This window comes from Urocampus carinirostris, chromosome 1, assembly GCF_059441175.1.
Source record: "Urocampus carinirostris isolate Australia breed hairy pipefish chromosome 1, RoL_Ucar_1.0, whole genome shotgun sequence".
NCBI lineage: Eukaryota > Metazoa > Chordata > Actinopteri > Syngnathiformes > Syngnathidae > Urocampus > Urocampus carinirostris.
In genome coordinates this window covers 31,621,129-31,643,162 of record NC_142349.1, presented here as the reverse complement: position 1 = coordinate 31,643,162, position 22,034 = coordinate 31,621,129, and the positions used below count along the sequence as shown (strand labels likewise).

Below are 22,034 nucleotides of genomic sequence, written 5' to 3'. Positions count from 1 at the left end.
AACAAGATAATCTCAGAGGCTGTTAAAAAAACTTTTTTGCGGACCGTGCTTTGACATATACTCTCAACAAGATGAGTATTCATGCTCGCAAGTGTGAAGTTTTCACCCCTGAATATAGAAATTATTACAGGTTGTATTATGTGCCCTGCGATTGGCTGGCAATATTGTTTGGGTGTCCCCTGCCGACTGCCCGAAGATAGCTGGGATGGGCTCCAGCGCTCCCGCGACCCTACTGAGGATAAGCGGTGCAGATAATGGATGGATGGATGTATTATGTCATTTTCAATGCAAGGCTTGAAAGTGTTTTTTTTTCTAAATACATGAGTCCATTACCCTGCAAGTGCTTGTATTTTAAAATAAATTACACAGTAATTTCCAATCACTGTTGAGGTATGTGTGGAACATCCCTTTTTATAATAGATGCTTTTCTATAGCGTACGCACGGCGCACACGGTAAAATGCAACTTCATTGTCTTTGGAATGTAAAATTCATGAATGGATGACTATTAAAAAGCACAGAGGGTCCCTCCGTTATCAGTGGCTTGCGCAACAAAAAGGATGTTTGCCGTGGGGCGCTTATTTGAGGACAGCGGCGTCTCATCGATTTCCAGAGCAGCTCGATTTGGTGTTTGCCATGTAGCAAGGGTTAAAACCAGTGCTTCTCAATTATCATCTGTCGCGCCCCTCTTGGAAGAGGAAATCCTCTCGCACACCCCCAATGGCTTCCAACCCCCACCCTCTCCAGTGTAATTTGTCAATAAACTGTATTAAGTACTGCATAACACTGTATCCTTATTGACATACAAGAGAATAACAACCAAAGAAGTATGTACCAACTTAAACAAGGAATACCTTTGTTAACTGCAATAGAAAAAAGTGCACCTGAAAGTCGAAAACCAAATAAAAATCCCCAAACTATAAACATTTTTGACCGACCATGTTAAACCATGTACTGCAAAATGAAATTGCATAAACTCAATAAAGAGTAATGCACTCAAACTGATGACCAACATGAACTCAAAAGCACAATATTTAAAAAACTGCAAAACAAAAATATACAAATTAGTTTGTGCTGATTTTTTAAATCAAAGATGATAAAAGAACGAATCAGCACGTTTTGCAAGACGCTATAATTTTGATATGCTGTTATTGTGCAATGTTCTTTTTGAAGGGACTTGACTAATATTTTATTGTTGAGAAATATAGGTTATGAAACAAAATAGATTTAGAGGTATTAAGGTCCAAAGCCTTAGCTGTGAAAATGCTGGTCTACTAGTGATCTCAAGGGCCAAGAAGAGAACCGCAGGTTCCAGAGCATTCTCCATTTGGGCCCCGATGTTGTGGAATGCTCTTACCCCTGAGATTTGATCTGCAACCTCAGTGAACCTATTTAAATCTAGGCTTAAAACAAACTTCTATTCTTTAGTTTATGAATGACCTATTTTTCCTGTTGATGATATATGTGTATTAATTGTTATTACAACACCCATTGCAGCCTGGTCATCCTGGAAAAGGGATTACCTCATGTTCCTTAATATGTACCTCATATACCTCATTACCTTCTTAAGGTTTCTTCCTTTTCCATATGTTTAGGTTTTTGAGTTTTTCCTTGCCCCCATGTAGGTTTTAGATCAGGGGAAGGTGTAATAATAGTCTGTGGTTTGCAATAATCTGTGCAGCCCTTTAAAAGTCCTTGTGATAAAGGGCTATATAAATAAAAATGACTTGACAGTTAAAAAAAAATCTTATTTTGCTGGTTTTCAAGTAACAGAGGAAAAGAAATGTCTATATGTTGTTTAAGTTAAGACTTGGACTTTCTCATCTCATCAACTACACCGCTTATCCTCAGTAGGGTCGCGGGGGTGCTGGATCCCATCCCAGCAATCATCGGGCAGTGGGCAGGGGACACCCTGAACTGGTTGCCAGCCAATCGTAGGGCACACAGGGACAGACAACTCACTCGCTCAGTCACACCTAGGGACAATTTGGACCGGCCAATTCACCTGAAATGCATGTTTTTGGAATGTGGGAGGAAACCGGAGTGCCGGGAGGAAACCCACGCAAGCACAGGGAGAACATACAAACTCTGCACAGGAAGGTTGGTAGCTGGATATGAACCCATGACCTCAGAACTGTGCCGCACACACGCTAACCAGCGTGCCGGCTTGCCTCCTAATAATTGAATCATTTTGAAATAAAACCATTTTTTACTGTTCCACAGTTAAATTACATTCATACAGTCTGGAGCTGGACTTGAACCCACGCAGGATGTTCCCATGACATGAACTGTGCCGCACATGCGCTAACCACTGCACCGCCGTGCTGCCCTTAAACCTTAAACAGGAGGTCAGTTTGCAGAACAAACAAAATTGAGGATTTGTTTGTTTATACTACGTCATTGGAACTGACCTTGGTGGGGTACCAAATATGTTCCCAGAATATTGACTGCTGTTTTTTCTTACATCCGGATCAATTATTCTGTGTGTGTGTGGGGGGGTGTGTGTGTTTGGGGTACTTCGTGTATTGTACAACACCCAACAAATATTTAACAGTTTATTTTTATTGAACAGACACTCATCACCTAAGGCACATCTGTCAAAGTCAAGGCCCGCTGGCCACATCCGGCCCCCGGGAAGGTTTTCTTAGGCTCCTGAGATGTTTTTTTCTTATTGTACCAGGGAATACGTAAATAATTTCTTAAATGTGTTTTGTTCAACTGGCAGAATTTCTTTGCTCACTCTAAAGGGAAATTGTGTTTTATCTAGCATCTCCTAGCTGCAAAAACGTCATTCATTGGAAAGAACAATATTGATGTGAATAATGAGAAAAAAATACATGAACTATCATATAAAGGTGCCTCTCGTAGGTCGAGAAATTTGCATTTATTTTATATAACATGAGCCTTACCTCAAGCGGGCTGAGATGATTGTTTGCCATCTTGCTGCTTCGGGTGCTCTCCCCCCGAAAAAAAATCCAAAATCCTTTGAAAGGATAGGCAAAAAAATGAGAAGAAATAGGGAAGTTTAAGTACTGGGGTGGAACCTTGCAAGTGTTGTCCAATTTCCTAGGGGACAATCTCCACTTTGCACTCCACTCACCAAGGGCACTTGCCTATGGAGGGACCTCACTGGAGGGTTCTCAGGGCCAAGTGAGAGGAATGGGATTGGGCCTAAGTCTCTGTAGTTAGTATTCTTTCTTGTGCTTTGCAACACGTATTTTCGGTAGAGCTACACAATACAACGGTATCTAGTATTCGAATATTGCTAAGTGTTCCCTGAAGAATTATTTGTGTTATTTTTCTGGTAAACAAGATTTAAAAAATGGGTTAACATGAAAAACTAATTAAAAATAAAGTTAAATCTTACAGTATATTGCAGCAGAATTGTTAACCAAAATGAATGACTTGTATTACAACCTGAGCCATGGTGACCAGACATGAACTTTAAAGTCAGTGGACTCCAACCACCGGGCTGTGGATCGGTACCGGGCCTCACAAAATGAAAAGAACATGCCTTAGTTTTCACTTTCCCAAAATTCTCCATTCAAACACAATGAAACGTTGTGGAAACAAATTCAGACAAATCATTTTATAACGTTTGACTTATCACAAGGGGGCAGCATGGCAGCGCAGTGGTTAGCGCATGTGCGGCACAGTTCTGAGGTCATGTGATCGAACCTCCTGTGAGGAGTTTGCATTTTCTCCCTGTGCTTACGTGGGTTTCCTCCAGGCACTCCGGTTTCCTCCCACATTCCAAAAACATGCATGTTAGGTTAATTGGCCGGTCGAAAATGTCCCTAGGTGTGAATGAATGAGCTAATTGTCTGTCCCTGTGTGCCCTGCGACTGGCTGGCAACCAGTTCAGGGTGTCCCCTGCCCACTGCCCGTTGATTGCTGATATGGGCTCCAGCACCCCGCGACCCTACTGAGGGTAAGCGGTGAAGATAATGGATAGATGGATGTATTATGTCATTTTCAATGCAAGGCTTGAAAGTGTTTTTTTTTTCTAAAAACATGAGTCCATTACCCTGCAAGTACGCCTTCAATATCAAAAAAGGCGAGACAGCTTGGTCCTATGAGATAAATTCTAGTGCCTTTACTCAACCCTTCTGGATCCCTAGTAGTCTACTGACAGTGAATGTCACTTGGCTATTTTTATAATTGTTTTTATTTTGTTTTATTTTATTATTATTGTTTTTATTCTAATTACTCAGTATTGTAACTGGTCCATAGTACAGAAACATATTAATTTAAGCTTGAAAAAATGAAACCAAAAAGAACAAATAAATGTAACCTGTGTAAAGTATCTTTCGTTGTGCCTCGAGATTTTAATTTTATAAGGGTTGGGAGACAATGACCTAGACAATTTGAATTAGCCACCAGGTTTTTTTTTGTTTAAATTACTAACCACAAGGGTCGTAGGGCCACCGTTTCCCGTGGTGTGTCTTGGGCAAGTACAGCCTGATGGCGCCCATCCTCTCCAGGCCAACAAATGTTCCCACTGGGTACAGATAGAGGTGAATTTAAAAAATGACGAATCTTTATGTGCAATAAGGAACACTAGCAACAAATCAACTAAAGTTGATGTCCCTCATACCATAAAAAGAAAATTATATTCTTCTATAATTTTAGAACTATAATGGTACTTTAATTGTTTTTTACACGATTAAAAATCAGCCAGGCAACCGCACTCAGCCAAGCGAGTAATGACTATGAATGAAACATTTTTTTGAACAATCTTATTGACACTATCAACATCAAATAAACAATGTGAAGTTTGAACAATTTTTCTCGACAATTCTAACAGCAATTAAGCATAGTTCGACACTATATATTATTATACGCAAATACGACGGCGACGTTGGCCAACCCAAAACGCGAAATGGGCAAGTTGTTTGCCTTTTTACTAAGTTTGCTGACGTCACCTGGTGTCACTTTAAAGAACGTATATATGAGTTTTGTACATAATAATCATTATTTGTCATTAATATTCATACGCATTTCGTTCATATCCATTTTAAGATTCGTAATCTATTACCGATGGGTGCGTGATAGTTCTCACACATGTCTACGTCATCAACGTGCGACCGTCGTGTCACGTTTTGTAAACGCTGTAGTCTTTCCATGCTTTTCGATTCTGTTGATCTAATATGCAACAACAGGTATTGGAACTACTATCCTAACGGTAAGGATTTATAACAGCTTTATGTGCATTGTCAAATGTCACTTATCTGCATTTGCATTTTATCAACCGTTTTAAATTGGTTGAATATGCACAAACTGCACATCCCTAAGCACCAGTCCCATTCCAACCATGTGTTGCCAACACCATATTTTAAACATAACATAACTCAGCTTGTGCTTTGGAGGGCATTATTTATTGCTAGGTTCGTTTTTATTATTGCATTTTAAATATTAGGGTTGAATATTTTGTCTACTGAATAAACGTTTCTAATCAAGGGGACCTGAACATTCGTGGCCATGTGCTGTTCTCTTTACCGTGTACATCAATACACTTGGAACTGTGAGTTGAGCAAAAAAACGGATACATCTGTGCCTCAAATGATAACACAGAACCACAGACATAAATTAATATATAGCTCTTCATCACAATCTCAAAAGGCTGCATAGACTATCGTAAACCATAGACTATTAACACACCATCCCCTGATCTAACACCTACATAAGGGCAAGGAAAAACTCAAAAACCTCATAACGGGGAAAACGAAGAAACCTTGAGAAGGGACTCCACGTGAGGTAATTCCCCTTCCAGGTTTACGCTACAATTGATGCAATAGATTTTATATCTAGATTTAGACAATTTCACTGAGGTGGCAGATCGAATCTCAGAGGGCAGAGCATTCCTCAGCACCAGGGATCGAATGGAGAACACTTTTTTCCCACAATATAAGATGCATTACACGCAGCCAGTATTACTTTAGTGCCATACTGTATTCTGGTTCATTTGATGTCCCTGTGAATTGAAAATAGGATGATAACGCTGTCTCCAACCTTTTCAAACTTAGAGCTACTTTTTGTCAGTAATTAATGCAAAGGGCACCCTGTTTGATATATAGTCCTGGAATAACGACTTGTCATGTAATTTTTATCTTGTTACCAGGTTATTTTTTTGTAAATAAAGAGGGGAAAGGGGGCTTAACAGTCTTGGTCAACCACTAAAAAATAATCAATAAAAATCACAATAACCCAGCACTTGTGAGCTATTTTCAGAACAGGTCTGTGGGCTCCTCAACTGTCCTTAGGGGGCACCCTGGGGCCTGTGTCCACTACATTGGAAACCACTGTACTACAGTAATAATGCTTTGACGTGTGAGAAAGGAGAGCCACAAAGGCACACTCTGTTTGACTTGTGTCAAAAGTCACCTTGCTACATTCTGTTCCATTCATAAAACGTTCCATCATGTATGTATGAAATGACTATGCATGGTAGCAAAAAACCCTTAATTAAATAATTGAGAAGCACTGGTTTTAACCCTTGTTTTTTAATATTTTTAACTTATCGCTGAAACACAATCCCCTGTAAAGTGTGGTTCTCAGTATATGACAGTTTATGAATTGGATAAAAACTGATGTCTGTTTCATCTAAAACTCTCCATCTTTTGCAGATGTATCGGATAAAGAGGCGCCGACACAAATTGAAGTGCCTTAAGGAAAAAAAGGAATCCATGTTTTCAATCAACAACATTTCCCTTCCCACCAAAAGGGCAAAGAGACTTTCATATTCCAAATTGCGAATGTGGATGTGGATACAAAGAGAGAACTGTTTTTTGGGTTTTATCGGGGTTAGAAAATTCTTAACAATCACACGACCCAGGTCGTGCTTCAACATCATGGCCCGATTATCCAGAAATACAAAGAACTGCTACACGTCCCCTTCACGAGTTCTGGAAAATGCACACCAAAAGCTTGTTTCTGAAGATCAATTAGGAAAGTGCGCTGCTACCTATCAAGAAAAACCTCTAAATGGAGATTCCACAATTCATAAGAAGAAGAAAAAACGCCGAAAATCTAGAAAAACTGAAGTTTGCCTCGCAGGATTGACCCAACATATCTATGGTATGATTTTCCCTTTATTTATTTCAGTTTTTTATCTTTCATCATAGCTTTTCCAAATTTTGTGCACAATCTGTTTTCATAATCCCTCTAGAATACCTTGATGACTTCATTATAAGGTACGGAACGTTCATTCCACTGGAACACGGGGATGTGGTCAGACACCTAGAGAAAACGTTCAACACCAGTTTAAATGACAGGTGAATGCCCGAAAGGGAAAAAAGAGGACTTCGGACAGCTAGTTGCATCAGGATAAACACACCAGTGTTATGCAAATAATAATGAAAAAAAAGTTGTCATTTTGCGCTTTCAAAATTCTTCAAATAATATCTTGTTTCATAGTCTTGCATTTAACTAATTCCAAATATATTGAATTTTCTTGTGCAATAGAGACAGCATCTTTGAAGTTGTGAAACAGAGAACTTCTACAGAGCTTTTGGAATCTAATAATTCGTTCCAAGTGGTTTTCAAAAAACACACCCTGACGCTGGATGATTTGTCCACACTTGCCCATCAGAATTGGCTCAATGACCAGGTTTTGTGTTTGCAGAATCTCTTGTTTAGATCACGAATTGCTTGGAATAATCAGTCCATCATTTTCATGTTGCAGGTTATAAACATGTATGGAGAGTTGATTATGGAAACCACCCAACACAAGGTAATCTGGAATTTTTCTGGGTTAAATAACATTTATAATGTAAAAAAAAAAAAAAAAATTCTTTTTTTTTTTTCCAGGTTCATTTTTTCAACAGTTTTTTCCATCGGAAGCTCGTGACCAAAGGTTATGATGGGGTTCGGAGATGGACAAAACAGGTTTCTCATTCTTAATACATTTCTTGATTGAGTAGCAGACAACGGACCCAAATAGTATTATTTCAATACAACAATGCTTTAGTCTTAAGGAGGCTTACTAAGGTTTATAGTTTATAAAATTTGCACAAAGGCGAGGCCACTGTTTCACAATCCGTCCAAAATAAACGTACCCATTTGCCATCTTGTTACTTTTGACCATAGGTGAAAATCCACACTGAATTGACCTGGGACCGAAAATGTTATTTGTGAGGACTCTTGTTATTTGACGAGGAGGAGGGTTTCTCTCTTGCTAACTTTTATTTTAAATCATCCACCCGTGAGGGGAGGATGCGTGCAAAGGATTCAGTCCTCCATTCGTGTTTGTCCGCAGGTTTATGGGGGACTTTAACATTCAATTCCCCGTGTAGTTCGCTTACTATTGCATTTCAGTCCCTATTTGATACATTTGTTTTTAATTAATTAATTGATGTGCCCACTCATGAAGATGGAAACACCCTGGACTTGGTTTTGACTCAAGTAGTGGCAGCCTTAAATGTGATTGTGTTAGCATATACCATCATTCCATCCATGTCTTCTCAATTATCCTCTGTCAACCAACCAAACCACACCACTGTCCCCCCTCCCTCCCTCTCTGGAGGAAGAAATCCTCTCGTGACCTCCCGAACTGAACTTTCCATGTTCGCTAATTAACTGATCTAGGAGGCACGAACCCGGATGATGATGAATATTTGGCACCAAGAACATAGGTCTGGGGTCGATATTAGCGATAACCAAATCATAACAAAACATAACTGTCCCGTGAAATATGGAAAGGCGCTGGCAATACATTTGTCCTACTCGTTAGCGCTTTCGGAGAGACTGTGTTTTAAAGTTTTCTGTGCTGCTTTGATTGAGCGATCTTTTAAAAAAGTTATCATACAATATTGGTTGGGACAAAACAACGATTGCTCAATATAGGTGGGAGCACGTCAACTCCATGTGTGCCAAATCTCTTCGTTCGGGATGTTTTGCTGGAAAAAAAACCTGAGCGTCTTATCAGTGCGATGGGGGTGTAATGTTTTGAAGTGACAGCTTAATTTATTTGTCTTCATGCTGTCTGATGCCAACTGTTTTAAAACGTTCTTTTCTCGTCCCCACCTCCGTGGTCCCAATGAACGGCTACGGTACACGACGTCGAACTTTCTCGGCTCAAGGGAGACCTTTTTTACCCTTTTATACCCCGTCTCTTTTCACCCACCGCCTCATCTGGGTTATATATTTTCTCATGAGGTCACCTGAGGGTCTGCTTCACTTCGTGTCTACTCTACTTAATGCTCATACTCTGTGCTTTGTGGTGTATGGAAGCGGAATATAAACAAAACAATGAATCAAGAGAGCACCACTGCTCCCTTAGTGTAGTAGAGGTGCATTTGCACTTGATTCTGTAAAAAAAAAAAAAAAAAGTACCCCGCAACCCCATTGACGGACTTTTATATGCCCCAATATTTGTGAACCCCTGCCGTATTCCAATGCGCGAGGAGCTATGTTGCGCAAAAAGGTAACAGAGTCAATGCGTGGATCCTCCACAAAGAAAAACGTACTAAGAACAATGACGAGTGGGTAACTAAAAACAAAAAAAAATCAGCGAGAGAGAAGGCCAGCCGGAACCCAAACATTCACTTGCCCGACCGAATTTTGATTCAGGCTCGGGCTTTAGATCTTACCTCTGCTTTTGACACAGTGACAAATTCAAGTTCCAGTGAAGTTGGGCCATTGTGTGAAACATAAAAGATAAAATGCAATGATATGCGATCCATGTTCAAACTATATTTAATTGAATCAAATAAAACTACGTTGTTAGTATGTGAGGCCATTAGTTTGGCCTGGGGTTTAAAAATAAGTTATGGCAACTCTTTGGCGCATCTATCCATTGCATATATTTTTTTAAATGCAATTGAGAGCCATATACTATATCAGAGCTCTACAATTACATTTTCACTAGTAGTGGTTGTGGAAACTCTTTCAGTCTATTGTACAGAACAGGACTTGGTCGTCACATTTGTGGAGGTACCACATAATCATTTTAAAAGGCACATATCTGTTTATGATATAAAGATTGTCCATTCGTGACTTAAGACGTATTTTAGACATCCTTTATTGTCACATTCAATTTATTGGCAAAAAGCAATGGCTGAACCAGATTTTTTTTTCTAACAGGTACCCACTAATATGGGGCCCTGTCTGAGAGTAAATTGATCACAGTTACCGAGTTCTACATATATTTATTAAAATGTTGTATTTGAAGTTTACAAGCTAAACAGTAACTAGAGACTTTTATAAAATGTAACTTTCTTACTGATGTACTTTTTTACTTTTTACAACCAGACTTCCATAACATGGATTGGTTTGCTATTTTCAAACAGTTGAAAAGAACAAAAACAGATATATGGTTAATTACCAAAAACGAACTTTGGGCTTTTAGACACTAAGTGTTAATCAGATATCTTTCTGCAAATTAACAGGTCGATTTATTCTCCAGGAGCCTTGTGTTGGTGCCTATACATTTAGAAGTTCATTGGTGTTTGGTATCTATTAACATCGGAAGAAAGACCATCTGTCTGTATGACTCTCAAAGCAATGCACCGCTTGAAGTTGCACTGGTGAGTTGCAATGTTTTTGGTCTAAAGTGCTGGCACCGGTATCATGGGTGATTGTCACTGTACACATTTTCACCCGCTGCAGAATATCGGTACATACTTGAAAAGGGAAGCAAGAGAGAAGCATCACACTTCTTTTATGAAAGGTTGGACTGTGTTAATCAATAAGGTACGGCTTCACAATCACCCAAAACAAAATGGACCATAAAATATGTATTTACTCTTTTGTTTGCGTCTTCTTTTCCCAGAATTCCCCGCAGCAAACCAATGAGAATGACTGCGGTGTTTTCGTCTTGGAGGTACTTTGTACAGCTCCGTATGCATGACCGATGTCTGCCTAGATCATTAGAAATAATACATATCTTTATTTTTCAGTATTCGAGATGCCTGGCATTGGATGAGCCCCTCTGCTTTTCACAGAGAAACATACCAGAGATACGCAAGAGGATCTACAGAGAGCTCTGTGAATGTAAGCTGCAAGAACAGGCACAATGATAATAAACTGTTCACAAAAAGGTAGTGACTTTTTGGATACAATTTTACATTTTGGGGATTTACAAAAACTACTGTAGAAAAAGTTGAATCCACCTTCTCTAAACGTATTTTTGTAAAAAGAGAAATACTTTAAATTATGTTAACCCGTGAAGCTCTGAGTGGATTGTAGGTTCATCTTAAAGTGTCACTGAAAAGGCCAACATTTTTATGCTTTTTTTTTTTAGGGTGAACTTTTAATTTTCATGTAGCAGCTCGTGATACAGTTGTTTTCCATTTCCATCTCACTCTTGGAATAACAAACGTGTTTTTAAAAAAAAGAATACATTTGGAAATCACACAGTTAAATGTCCAAGTGTCCTTGGGCAAGACACTGAACCCCTAATGACCCCGATAAGCAGTTTGCTGTTGCTGCTATCGGTGTATGTGTGTTTGTGAATGAGTAATTGTGAAGCACATTGTGTGGACTGATTACTACTTTGACAGTTTCCCTTTTGGAGAATATCTACACAGATGTCTTTTTACTCTGGTTACAATATAAAATGTACTCCTTATTTATTTATTTATTAAAACATAATGTGAGTCATATTTTGCAGTTTTGTACATTTATATCTTTGCTTTTGATAGATTGTATTTGGTGGGTGAAAAATGCTGTAATTGAATACCATGGTATACTATGCCTTCGGAATCCAGTTTCTGCCGATGTCTTGTATACATAAGAAGACTTACCAGTGATTTCAATAGAAATACATTTCACAATTGACTTTCCTCCTGTTGGCCTTGACTGATTGAGCCTTAATGTATCCTCACAGGTGCTTTTCGGTGGAAGGCTTGATCCCTAGATTTTGGAGTTAGTTCATGTTTCAATTTTGTATCACACATGAAGAATTTCGCTAGGATAAAACCTAAACTGTCCTTTTTAGTCATGTAATACTGTCTTTTACCTTTAAAAGGTGAGAATGTGGTTAGAAAGCTGGAAATGTTGACATATTTGTAAAGTTGACTGAAGTAATTTATTTTGTTCATACATCATGCTACCGGAATAAATCAAACCGTTGATGACCACAACCCCTTAGTGTCAAATGTTTAATACAATCAAGTCTCCATGTTCAAAAAAGAAATGTTCACATTCAAAATGATGTGCTAAGGCACAAACATGCTCTCTTGTTTTCAGTATCACGCCTACATTCACAAGTGTTACACGGATAAGTCATTTTTCAGCTCAATCTGTTTTCATCAGACCGTTCTAATTGTGATCCTGTTATTTCAATTTCCAAAGGATGGAACTGGACAAGTCTTGCATCAATAACAAATGTGAAAATTTTGCTAAAGGATGAACGAGATAAACGGGACCAATAAGCAATGATAAATGGATTGTTTGTTCGCGGTTTCCGTAGCACTGAGTGATTAATTGTATTGATTAATTGATATATTTTTTACTTTAAAAAAATCCCACTTCCATAGCCTTTGTTTCTACTGACAATGCTAAAACTAAGTCATTAATATTTGACTGCTTAGCCCAAGGTTCTTGATATCCCCCACCATATTTACATTTAATGATTTGTGACATTTGATTTGTACAAATGAGTGCTAGTCATTAACTTGGAAACCCCACTCGATTTCGGGCTCATCGTCCAGGCGTATGATGAGGTAGGACACCAGCTGGAACAGGTTCTGCCACAGGCCCAGGAAGACGTAGATGTAAAAGTCACTGACATCTATTTGGCAGTACATACCCGAGTAATTTAAATCACACACGCATTCAAATCGGTTGATGTAGTTGACACAAAAGCCTCCATTCATGCATGGGCTGGAGGCACACTCGTCCACGTCCTTCTCACACCTGCAGCCAAAATAAAAAAGGCGAATGTATGATGTAAAACCAAGTTTACTAACTTCAAATGATCAAGGTGATAGAATCCAGCCCAACTATAGATATAGGACGTGCTGATCTATGGCATTATTTTCTTACATGTGGAGTTTTTTCTCCATATTTTCAGCATAAAGTCTTGCGTTGATTTGCCACTTGTTGTACAGTGCCTTGCAAAAGTATTGTCCCCGCTCCAGACCTTTTGAACACATTGTCATATGACAGGCTTCCACCTTATAGATAAAAAGCTCAAAATGTTTTCTAAGAATCAACATGTGAGACACGATCGTGAAAAGAAACCACATTTATTCAACATTTTATACTGTGCTAACAAATAAAGATTTGAAGAGTAGGCTTTGCAAAAGTATTGCCCCCCCTATGAGTCAATACTTTGTTCAAGCTCTTTTTGCTGTGACCACAGCTACAAGTCATTAGGGTGTGTCTATACCTTTTGCACATCCTAAAACATAATTATCTTCCTTAAAAACAACTCAAGTTCCTCAAGGTTTGATGGGGATTGTTGGTGTGCAGCATTTTACAGATCTTTCTACAAATACTCTTAAGGATTGAGGTCTCGACTTAGGTTTGGGCATTCTAACACATTTTATATTGTTGGTTTGTAACCTTTTTGTTGTAGATTTTGCTTTATGTTTAGGGTCGTTGTCCTGTTGGTAGGTGAACCTGCGCCCTATTCTCCTGTCTCTTGCAGAATTCAACAGCTTTTTCGCCAGAATTGCCCTGTATTCTGCTTTATCCCGTCAACTCAAATGATCTACAGTTCTACACAGTCCCTGCTGAAGAAAAGCTAAGCCAGAGCATGATTCTGCCACCACCATGTTTGACAGTGGGAATGGTGTTTTAAGGGTTATGTGTAGTGTTTTACCTACACCAAACGTAATTCTTTGCATTCAGCCCAAAAAGTTTAATTTTGGTCTCTTCTGACTAGAGCAGAGCACCTTGTTCAAGTCATTTTTATTTGTATAGCCCTAAATCACAAAGAGTCTCAATGGGCTTCACAGATTATTACACTATATTAGACTATTTTTTCAGCCGACGAGAAGAGTAGGTTATTCATGCGCTATGGAGTAGAAGTGAGTTTTAAGCTTAGATTTAAACATTTCCACTGAGGTTCCAGATGTTATAAAATGTTGAAATAATTTGGTTCCACTTCAGGATTGTTGATTTATAGAAAATAATTTCAGTTTTTTAGCTTAAAGTTAAGCCTGAAATGTGGTTATATGACAAAAAGTTATTGGGGCCCCCAATACTTTTGCTAGGCACTGTATTGCTGGGTTTTATTCACCGATGTTTTCTCTTTACCTAGAGTGTCCTTTTTGTCATTTAGTCATATTTTGTCCGATTAACAAAGTAGTAATCATCTGAATTATAGTTGGATGTTTTTCATCATTTTATTTTCCAATGCCTCACTGAAAACAGCCAACATGGTATCTTGCTTCATTCACCTATGTTTGACTTCCTGCTCATGCTTGCTGTAGGTATTACATAAGCAAAGGCATCGCCATTGTACCAAACACATGATATATTATGCCTAATAAATTGTTTTGTATGGGCTTAAAATCTATGGTTAGTTTTCTTTGAAAGGAAATTGTTATTATTAATGCATGCAGTACCATTCTCCTGAGAAACCTGGCAGGCAGTTGCAACTGTTCTCCACTTCTGTACAATTCCCTCCATTGAAGCAACTGAAGTTCCACCTTGGACCGCTACATTTGGACTCTGGCAGCAAAGGAAGACTAAAAAAACAAAAATAAAATAGAAATGTTAGAACATTTTTTTCAAAGCAACAGCAGTGGCTAATTATAAAAACAAGTATTGAGTGTCATATATGTGTTTGAAGTAAACTATCAGTGATCTTGTTTTTACAAACTTATTTCACAATATCATGTGCAAAGATGATAAGAATAACCTAAAGAGTTTTTTTAGTATAAAATTGGAACTCAAGTGCAATTCATACTCAGTTTTGATTTGCAAAAAATCTGACGAACTAAAACATCCACATCTTAAATGTTTTGTTCTAGCAAAATTAAAATAGTGTCCTGGCAACTAGTGAAAAAATGTCCAAATTTAATGAGAAAGTATAGTTTTATTCTTAACCCTAAACATTTAACACTGAAAAAATGATGTAGTAAATCAAGAACGTGCAAACAAGGATTTCAAATGTTAAAAAAATACTTTTCCAATTAAAATATTGCACATTTTAAACATGAACTCAGGCATATATTCATAATGTAGTTAAAATGTTTTTATCTTTTAAATTAAGTTTTAAATTGTTCTTCAGACAGTTGTTTGGAGAAAGTTCTCAAACATGAATTTCACACTAGACATCAGTTGTACATTTAACACGCACAAAGAAAAAATTACAAGATTTTAAATCCTTAGCTAATACTGTCGTTTTGTTTTTTTTCAAGCGGGCCAAAGTATTCAAGCAGTGGGAACTGAATTTAACTTGGGAAAAACTTTAAAGCCCACACAAATAGTTTTGCCTGTGTTCTATATGTGTAGGGTTACCAATAGTTTTAAAATGTTTGACCCAGTAATTAGTATACATGTGGAAATTTGGTCTTTGAGACGTTTTTTCCAGTGGCAGTGTGCATTAGACGTAACTCAGAGTAACTGGGAAAATAAACAAATCAACCCAATGAGCTTGCCATCTAGGTAACCAGTAGTCGATCATGGTGTTAAAGTGCTTAAATTCTAAAACTAAAACTTTCGGTCAATAATGTCAAACAACTCACGGATTTGTCTCGATGTACCATGGGATCTCAGGAAGTTTCTCACTGTAAAAGACATGCTTATATCAGTGCTAGAATTTTCGAAATGCTTGCATGGAATGCCGTTTGAGCAATTTTTTTTAGGGGGTTACACTCAGTAAATGCAGTAAACACATAGTGTATTCCAGAACACTGCCATTTTTAACTTAAAAAACATTTTTAACTTAAAAACACTCCATTCCCTAATTTTGAAATTTCAAAATGGGTCAAGTGTTGAGCAGTCTAAGGTTTCGATAGAAATTTAATGAAAAATGCTCAAATGGCTTTCCATACTTTGCCATTTTTTTGTTTTGAGAAAGAACTAACTTGCAATATTGGCCAGTGAGGTTTTGCGGGCAGAGGCATGAGTAACTCTGGAATCCTTTGAGGCAAGTCGCACCGTTGCTGCAATTGCTGTTCTCACAATAATCCACGTTCATCTCACACTGCGCCCCTGTGTACCCTTGCTTACACGTACAGTGGTAACCCCAAGGATTGTTGCTACAGTTTCCATAAACACACGGGTTGGCCTGGCAGGGGTCGCTCGGTTCTTGGCACAGTGAGCCGCTCCACGTCGAGGGGCAATTGCAATGATACAGGTCGAACACATCTTCGCACGCACCCCTGTTCTGACAGGGGTTGGGCGCACATACACTCGTGCCCCAGCAGCCGTAGTGTGGATGGACATTGGCATTCAACAGCAAAAACTGCTCTTCCTGAGGCCTGAGAAGTTTCAAGTCAGTGTCCAAGTGGAAAGGAAGAAGAAGGCCTCCAATTTTTACAGGACCCAAACATCCTGAAAAATTCCCTGGGAAGTCTAAACTCAACCCACCTAAGAAAATGTCTGTTTCTTCCAAAAGAAAATCCAAGTCCCCAGCAACTAACTGCAATATTTCCTCATTATTTCCATCCACCTTTAATATCCACTTTGAGGCTTTGTTGTCCATGCTGAGGTTCACAGAGTGCCACTCTCCATCTGTGATTTGAATTTTACTATGTGTTTGGAAATTGTCTTCATTCACTCCAGCCTGGTACTCTACAACCACTCTGGAATCCCCAAGTAAGACAGAAATGTATTTGGAGTCCTTTTGTGCATGGAATATAGTGGCAGCATTTTGTCGTGTGCGGAGGCTGAGTGAGACACTGCTGAGGCCACCAGTGCGGTTGTTCTTCCTTTTATTCCGGTAACGGAAAATTCCACTTTCTGAACGAATTGTTATGTTAGAAAGACCTGTAAAGGGCAAAAAAATATTTGTATAACGTCACTCTTTTGGACATTCATCATTCTCAAGGGAGTCTTGATAAATAAATTTATTATAGTCTATACCATATGTCTCAAAAGCCCATGGGCACCAGGTAGCCCCCTCTGAACACCTGATTAGCCCGGGGACAGGTTTTGAAAATAGCTCACTAGTGATGGGTCTTTGCGATTTCCCATGAAATTTTAATTCTAGCTGGCATTATGTTTTTGTGGTTAGTTATAATTTCATAATATTATTTGAGGTTGTCTAGCATCCAAGTCCTTCACTCGAAACCTTAAAAGTTCTCATATCAGTAATCTGTGAAGCATCCATCTGTTTAATCAAGATGTTCCCAACAGACATTCCCTGACTACATCAAACACCTGCTAGATGAGTTTGGAGATTTCACCAACAGCGATCGTAGCTCGCGTGTCAGATGTGTCTCCCTGGCTAAGCCATTGAAAAGGTTTCGGCTACATCACTGGGAGCCCCTGGTTATCAAAATGTCCTGAAACCTTCAAGAGCTGGATATTGAAAAGATTGCATCAAGTTAAAGTAATTTCAAATACAGACATTATTGGAATATACAATTGTCATCCAAAATGTTCACCCAGTACCAGCAAGTGATCTGTAGCAATCTCCTTTCACCGAGTATGTGTTGCTACTAGTCAGGGTATTAAGCGCCATTCCTCTTTTCCTTGATAAACATGTGAAACCTTCTGCAGGACACACTTCAAACCTCCACCGGTATGTGACAGTGGACATAATCCGACCAGGCATTAATATGTTTGAGGAGTCATTTGTTCGATCTCTGTTTCAACTCAGCTCCCTCCTTTAATGAGCCAGTCTTTAATTAATCTGTACCTTTTGCGCAACAGTCTTTGGAGACCACACATACGTCCTTCTAGGGTTTCAAACCCAAGATAGGATAAATATATACCCTTGTAGCACTTCTTTAAAGGATGTCAGTATATATATATATATGTATATTTACAGTATTTTAAGGTAGGACAATTATGAAACAGTTATATGTCACTTACAGTCAAAACCTTGCGGGCTCTGCTTGCATACGGTGGATGCGGGACAGGGAGACAGCTCACACCATTTTACCTCCTCGCACCGCTGCCCTGCCGTGTTGGGGGGGCAGTTACACGTGAAGTCGTCCCACATGGAGTAACACACGCCGCCATTGAGACAAGGGTTAACCTACAAAAAAAGAAAAGAGCCCAAATGAATTTACTTAAGCAACAGAGGAACTTTTGTCGTGATAGGGAGCTTACACACGGTGCAGTTTCTCTTTGAGTGTTCTATTGTGATTATTCTCATTGCCTTCACAAGTGAACTAATGCTAGTAACTAGTCATATTTAACCTTATTTGAGTTGACAACTTGCCATATTATTTACATGTTCTTGTAGCCCACAAAATATGTAGTGCAGATCTAAAGACTTGGTGCAATTATGAGTTATCAAAATATTATGCAAGACTTCAACCTAGATACCAAGAAATGGGGTGGCTTGAGACCCGCTTTTATATTATGCTAAGCGACTTACTGCACAGGTGTTGTCACTGCTGCATCCCGGTGCAACACCTATCAGCTGTTCCAGTTTATAAGATTCCACAGCAGTTGTAATGGGATAGAACTGCAGTCGCCTATTGTTCATCCTCAGATCCTGGACACACCCTTTAAAGTAGCCTCCAAATTTGGCTGAGGCCCTGGGGTCTGCGAATCCACCCACAAAAACCTGATCCCCGTGATGGGCCCATATGTGTCTTATTGGTCGAGATGCTTGAAGCTGGGCGGACTGGAACAAGGTTACCTCCAGCCCGTCTAGATTCACCGTCACCAGATGAAAATGGCCGTCGCTGATCGCACTTTGGCCGACCATGGTTTCAAAGTTGTTGACTTGAATTTTAACTTTCCCTTGATCCAACCAAAGGCGAAGGTACTGACTGGTGCTATTGGCCAAGATCAGAAGCAGGCCTTTGGTCTGCCTTGTTCGAATAAACATGGACACAGTCAAGGTTTCACCAGGGTCGTCATCTATTGAGAAGACGGCGTAACTTTCAGAAGCATTTCTCCCAAACCTTGCAGTCACGTACTCTAGGAAGGAAATAAAGTTATTCTGTAATTATGACCAAACATCATAATTTGTCTTCAGTGTTATTTGGTATGACTATCCACATAAGCTACTCAAACACACGTTTTTGCATATCCTTTGCCCATGTGTACTCCTAGTGTGTCCTGATTGCATGTGTCTGACGACTATTCTATTTCTACCTGTAAGCTCATTTAAAGTCTGCTGACTAACCTTGCTATCCTTGGGAATGGCAGAAAGCCACAATGGCAGATAGCCACATCATAGGATTGTGAGGACAGTAACCTTTAAGTGCTCTCTTAATCATAACCAATCAATAATTTGGGACTGTAATAAGGTTAACGATTTAAAAACAATTTTAATGGACCAAAGCAAAATCAAAGAGAGGAATGTGACTACAGTACTAAATAAAATAAACTATTTTCCCCCTAACTAATGGTTATTTTGGACTTTCATATCTCACAACCAACTGTGGTGACATTTACCTGTATTTGGTTAACATGATTATTGGCACTGTAAAGGATTATAGAATAGAATAGAATAGAATATACCTTTATTGTCATTGTTACAAAATGGGTTAACATATTGTGACAACGAAATTGGGCATGACACTCCAGTCTCACACATTCACAGTGAGGTAAAAAAGCCAATAAGATAAAGGAACAGAGATGATAAGGTTATAAAACAAGAAGGATAAGGTTATAGTTATAATTTACACAATATTTACACACGAAATATAGGCATTGTTAATTTGTTCTGATGGGTGAAATGTATCATAACGCTTATTCTTAGTATTTTGAGCCTCTCAAAAGACCTCTGTGGAGAAGGTCATCTGGTGAAAATGGGATTTTGAAACAAATTCTGCTTTTCCAACAACTTTTAGTAAATTATTGAAGCTTTGGCTAAATTAAATCTCCTGTGTGTTACTACTCCTCCAAAAATAGTCTACTGGTGAGGTTTGTGGGCAGGAAACAATACAAAATACCTTTTAAATATATTAACCATTTCTCCAAGAATATCACAGTAGTTTTGTAACCTCTTACCATCTGCACAGTTGCCCCCATCATAAGGTCTTTGGCACTCACACTTGTAACTCCGCCATCCCTGGCTCACGCAGTGACCTCGGTTCTGACACGGTCCATCGTCGCATTTGTCGCTATTATTGCATCCCATTGTTACGTTAACGTGAGCATCAGAGTTCTTCACCGACGTATTTGGCACCACTAGATGGGAGTCCACTAGAACATCTCTGAAGCAACCCAGAAAAGCACGTGGAGGTTTTGTTTTGTAGTCTGCTCCTGCTCCTATGAAGAGACTTTGATTTACACTCCCAGGTTGAGCTGAGGCTGCTTTGAGAACCTGTACCTCTGGTTTGCTTTCTCTGGTGCAGTTTCCCTCAGTACAGAGGAGCCGGATCAGGCTGACTACTCCGCCCAATGAAGCCTCAAGTGTGTGCCATTTGTTGTTTGAAAGGAAATCTGGTAGTTGCTGGACCAATATGCTGGATCCTTGATTTTTGATACTTTGGAGGCTCAGACGTCCATCTATTAGTTCAATGGTAAGGAGTAGGTCAGCCACTCTACGTTGCAAGAGAGTCCCAACAAGTATTTCTGTCCGAAAGCTGAGCGTCACATTTAGAGGAGCTTCTGGATCTACAAGATGAGTGTCTATGTACATGTAGCCTTGGCTCTCAAAAGAAAAAACAGTGGACGTCTGGCATTTCGAGCCAGAAAAGCCTGCTAGGCAGATGCACGAAAAAATGTGTTTCCCGTGTACCAGTAAGGGCGAGCACAGTCCACCGTTTTCACACTTGTTGTCGTCACAACCTGAAAGTGCAACAGAGCAGGTATGCCCTCCGTAAAGACGGCCATTTACAGGTTGCTGAGAGCAAATGCATCTGAAAATGCCAAAGTGACTCTCACACGAGCCACCATTTCGACACGGCTGCTGTTCACATCCGGTTATGTTCCCGTCAGAAGAGATACCTATAAAGACATCATTGCAACATAAATATGGTTGAAACTAATAGTTGTTCCCGTTAAATGTAGTTTTAGATCAATCTGAAAAACATTACATGGTAAGAAAAATAGTATATGAAATAAAGACTTTTCTTTTGTCTTGTTTTTTTTTCAGTAAAGATTTTTCCTTGATAAACATGTGAAACCTTCTGCAGGACACACTTCAAACCTCCACCTTCAAACCTCTTACATAGAAAAATCTCAGTAAAGAAAAATCTCAGTAAAGATTTTTCTATGCAACCCTATTCTTGAGAATAGTTTTATGAGCTTCTCTTTGTCTACCTACCTTCCAAAAGCCACCATAAAATCCAAACATGCGCGATTAATTTTAACATTGTCCGCCACAAATCCTCCAAATTAATAGGCTTTTGAGAATATCTGCATTTTACACTAAATCTAGCTCAGCTAGTTTGCAGCTCCATCCTCACGGCTGCTCCTCCACGCACTCATGTGCGCTCAGTGGCACGTTTGTATCTTCCCAAGCCAAGATTGGAGAGATTAGGCTAATGCATTTAAAGCGTCTTACATTTTAAATGTGTAAGCAGAGGGAAGACTCCAACCTGGACGCTAATTTGAGTGATCCTGTGACAACAGACCTGACTTTAAACTGCATTCTTTTTTTTAAAAAAAAGAGAGGTCTAACAGACAATGTAAAATGAAAAATGTGCCAAAAATAACAACATAGACAAAAACACATTTTTTTGTTTTGTTTTTAGGCTATTAATAATTCAAACGGAAGCTTAACATTATGTGAGTCTGATCTCATCAACATACTCAACAGGCTCCCATCTATGTAAACTAAATCATAGATGAGGCTTGTAGTTACAGTATTGAAGAAATAACATTATCAGAATGCAACCTTACAGGCAACAATAAATGTACGGTATATAGGTTTGCCATCCATTTATGAACAGTTTTATTGCTTTAAACATGGACCTAGGAAATAACATTTTCAGTCTGTCCTTCAGCAGTAAGGACAGATCCATCCATCCGTTATCTGCACCGCTTATCCTCAGTAGGGTCG

General features: G+C 39.0%; 2 protein-coding genes and 1 long non-coding RNA gene across 5 annotated transcripts; 1 reads left to right on the top strand and 2 right to left on the bottom strand.

Annotated features, from left to right (window-relative positions):
• Positions 1-2,906: 2,906 nt before the first annotated feature.
• Positions 2,907-4,926, bottom strand: LOC148374314 (uncharacterized). Its single transcript, XR_015850399.1, has 4 exons — positions 4,407-4,926; positions 3,416-3,489; positions 3,099-3,227; positions 2,907-2,981 (listed from the first exon to the last, which is right to left on the bottom strand). It is a non-coding gene; the product is annotated as an uncharacterized LOC148374314 (long non-coding RNA).
• Positions 4,927-5,036: 110 nt separating this feature from the next.
• Positions 5,037-14,318, top strand: LOC148374313 (sentrin-specific protease 5-like). Of its 3 annotated transcripts, XM_088334948.1 has the most exons (11): positions 5,037-5,183; positions 6,625-7,075; positions 7,167-7,272; positions 7,463-7,607; positions 7,683-7,730; positions 7,808-7,885; positions 10,387-10,524; positions 10,607-10,690; positions 10,770-10,820; positions 10,897-10,990; positions 13,593-14,318. In XM_088334948.1, coding segments are annotated over exons 2-11 (1,197 nt in total). In that variant the 5' UTR covers positions 5,037-5,183; the 3' UTR covers positions 13,595-14,318. The 3 variants fall into 3 exon arrangements, with proteins under 3 accessions (XP_088191074.1, XP_088191075.1, XP_088191073.1); XM_088334949.1 differs by lacking the exon at positions 13,593-14,318 and having other exon boundaries at positions 7,167-7,191; positions 10,897-12,081; XM_088334947.1 differs by lacking the exon at positions 13,593-14,318 and having other exon boundaries at positions 10,897-12,081.
• On the bottom strand, positions 12,086-21,444 carry LOC148374312 (protein crumbs homolog 1-like). Its single transcript, XM_088334946.1, has 8 exons — positions 21,297-21,444; positions 20,036-20,977; positions 18,447-18,997; positions 17,936-18,101; positions 15,982-16,885; positions 15,640-15,681; positions 14,515-14,637; positions 12,086-12,856 (listed from the first exon to the last, which is right to left on the bottom strand). Exons 1-8 carry the CDS (start codon positions 21,343-21,345, stop codon positions 12,604-12,606), a joined length of 3,030 nt encoding a protein of 1,009 aa, XP_088191072.1. The 5' UTR covers positions 21,346-21,444; the 3' UTR covers positions 12,086-12,603.
• Positions 21,445-22,034: the final 590 nt, after the last annotated feature.

Coding starts and splice junctions, on each gene's coding strand:
- LOC148374313 (XM_088334947.1), top strand. CDS start 6,625: ATGTATCGGATAAAGAGGCGCCGACACAAATTGAAGTGCCTTAAGGAA. Junction 10,525..10,606: donor CACCGCTTGAAGTTGCACTG/GTGAGTTGCAAT, acceptor CACCCGCTGCAG/AATATCGGTACATACTTGAA. Junction 10,821..10,896: donor GCGGTGTTTTCGTCTTGGAG/GTACTTTGTACA, acceptor TTTATTTTTCAG/TATTCGAGATGCCTGGCATT.
- LOC148374312 (XM_088334946.1), bottom strand. CDS start 21,345: ATGTTAAAATTAATCGCGCATGTTTGGATTTTATGGTGGCTTTTGGAA. Junction 18,998..20,035: donor TGGGGGCAACTGTGCAGATG/GTAAGAGGTTAC, acceptor TTTCCTTCCTAG/AGTACGTGACTGCAAGGTTT. Junction 16,886..17,935: donor GAGCCCGCAAGGTTTTGACT/GTAAGTGACATA, acceptor TGCCCTTTACAG/GTCTTTCTAACATAACAATT.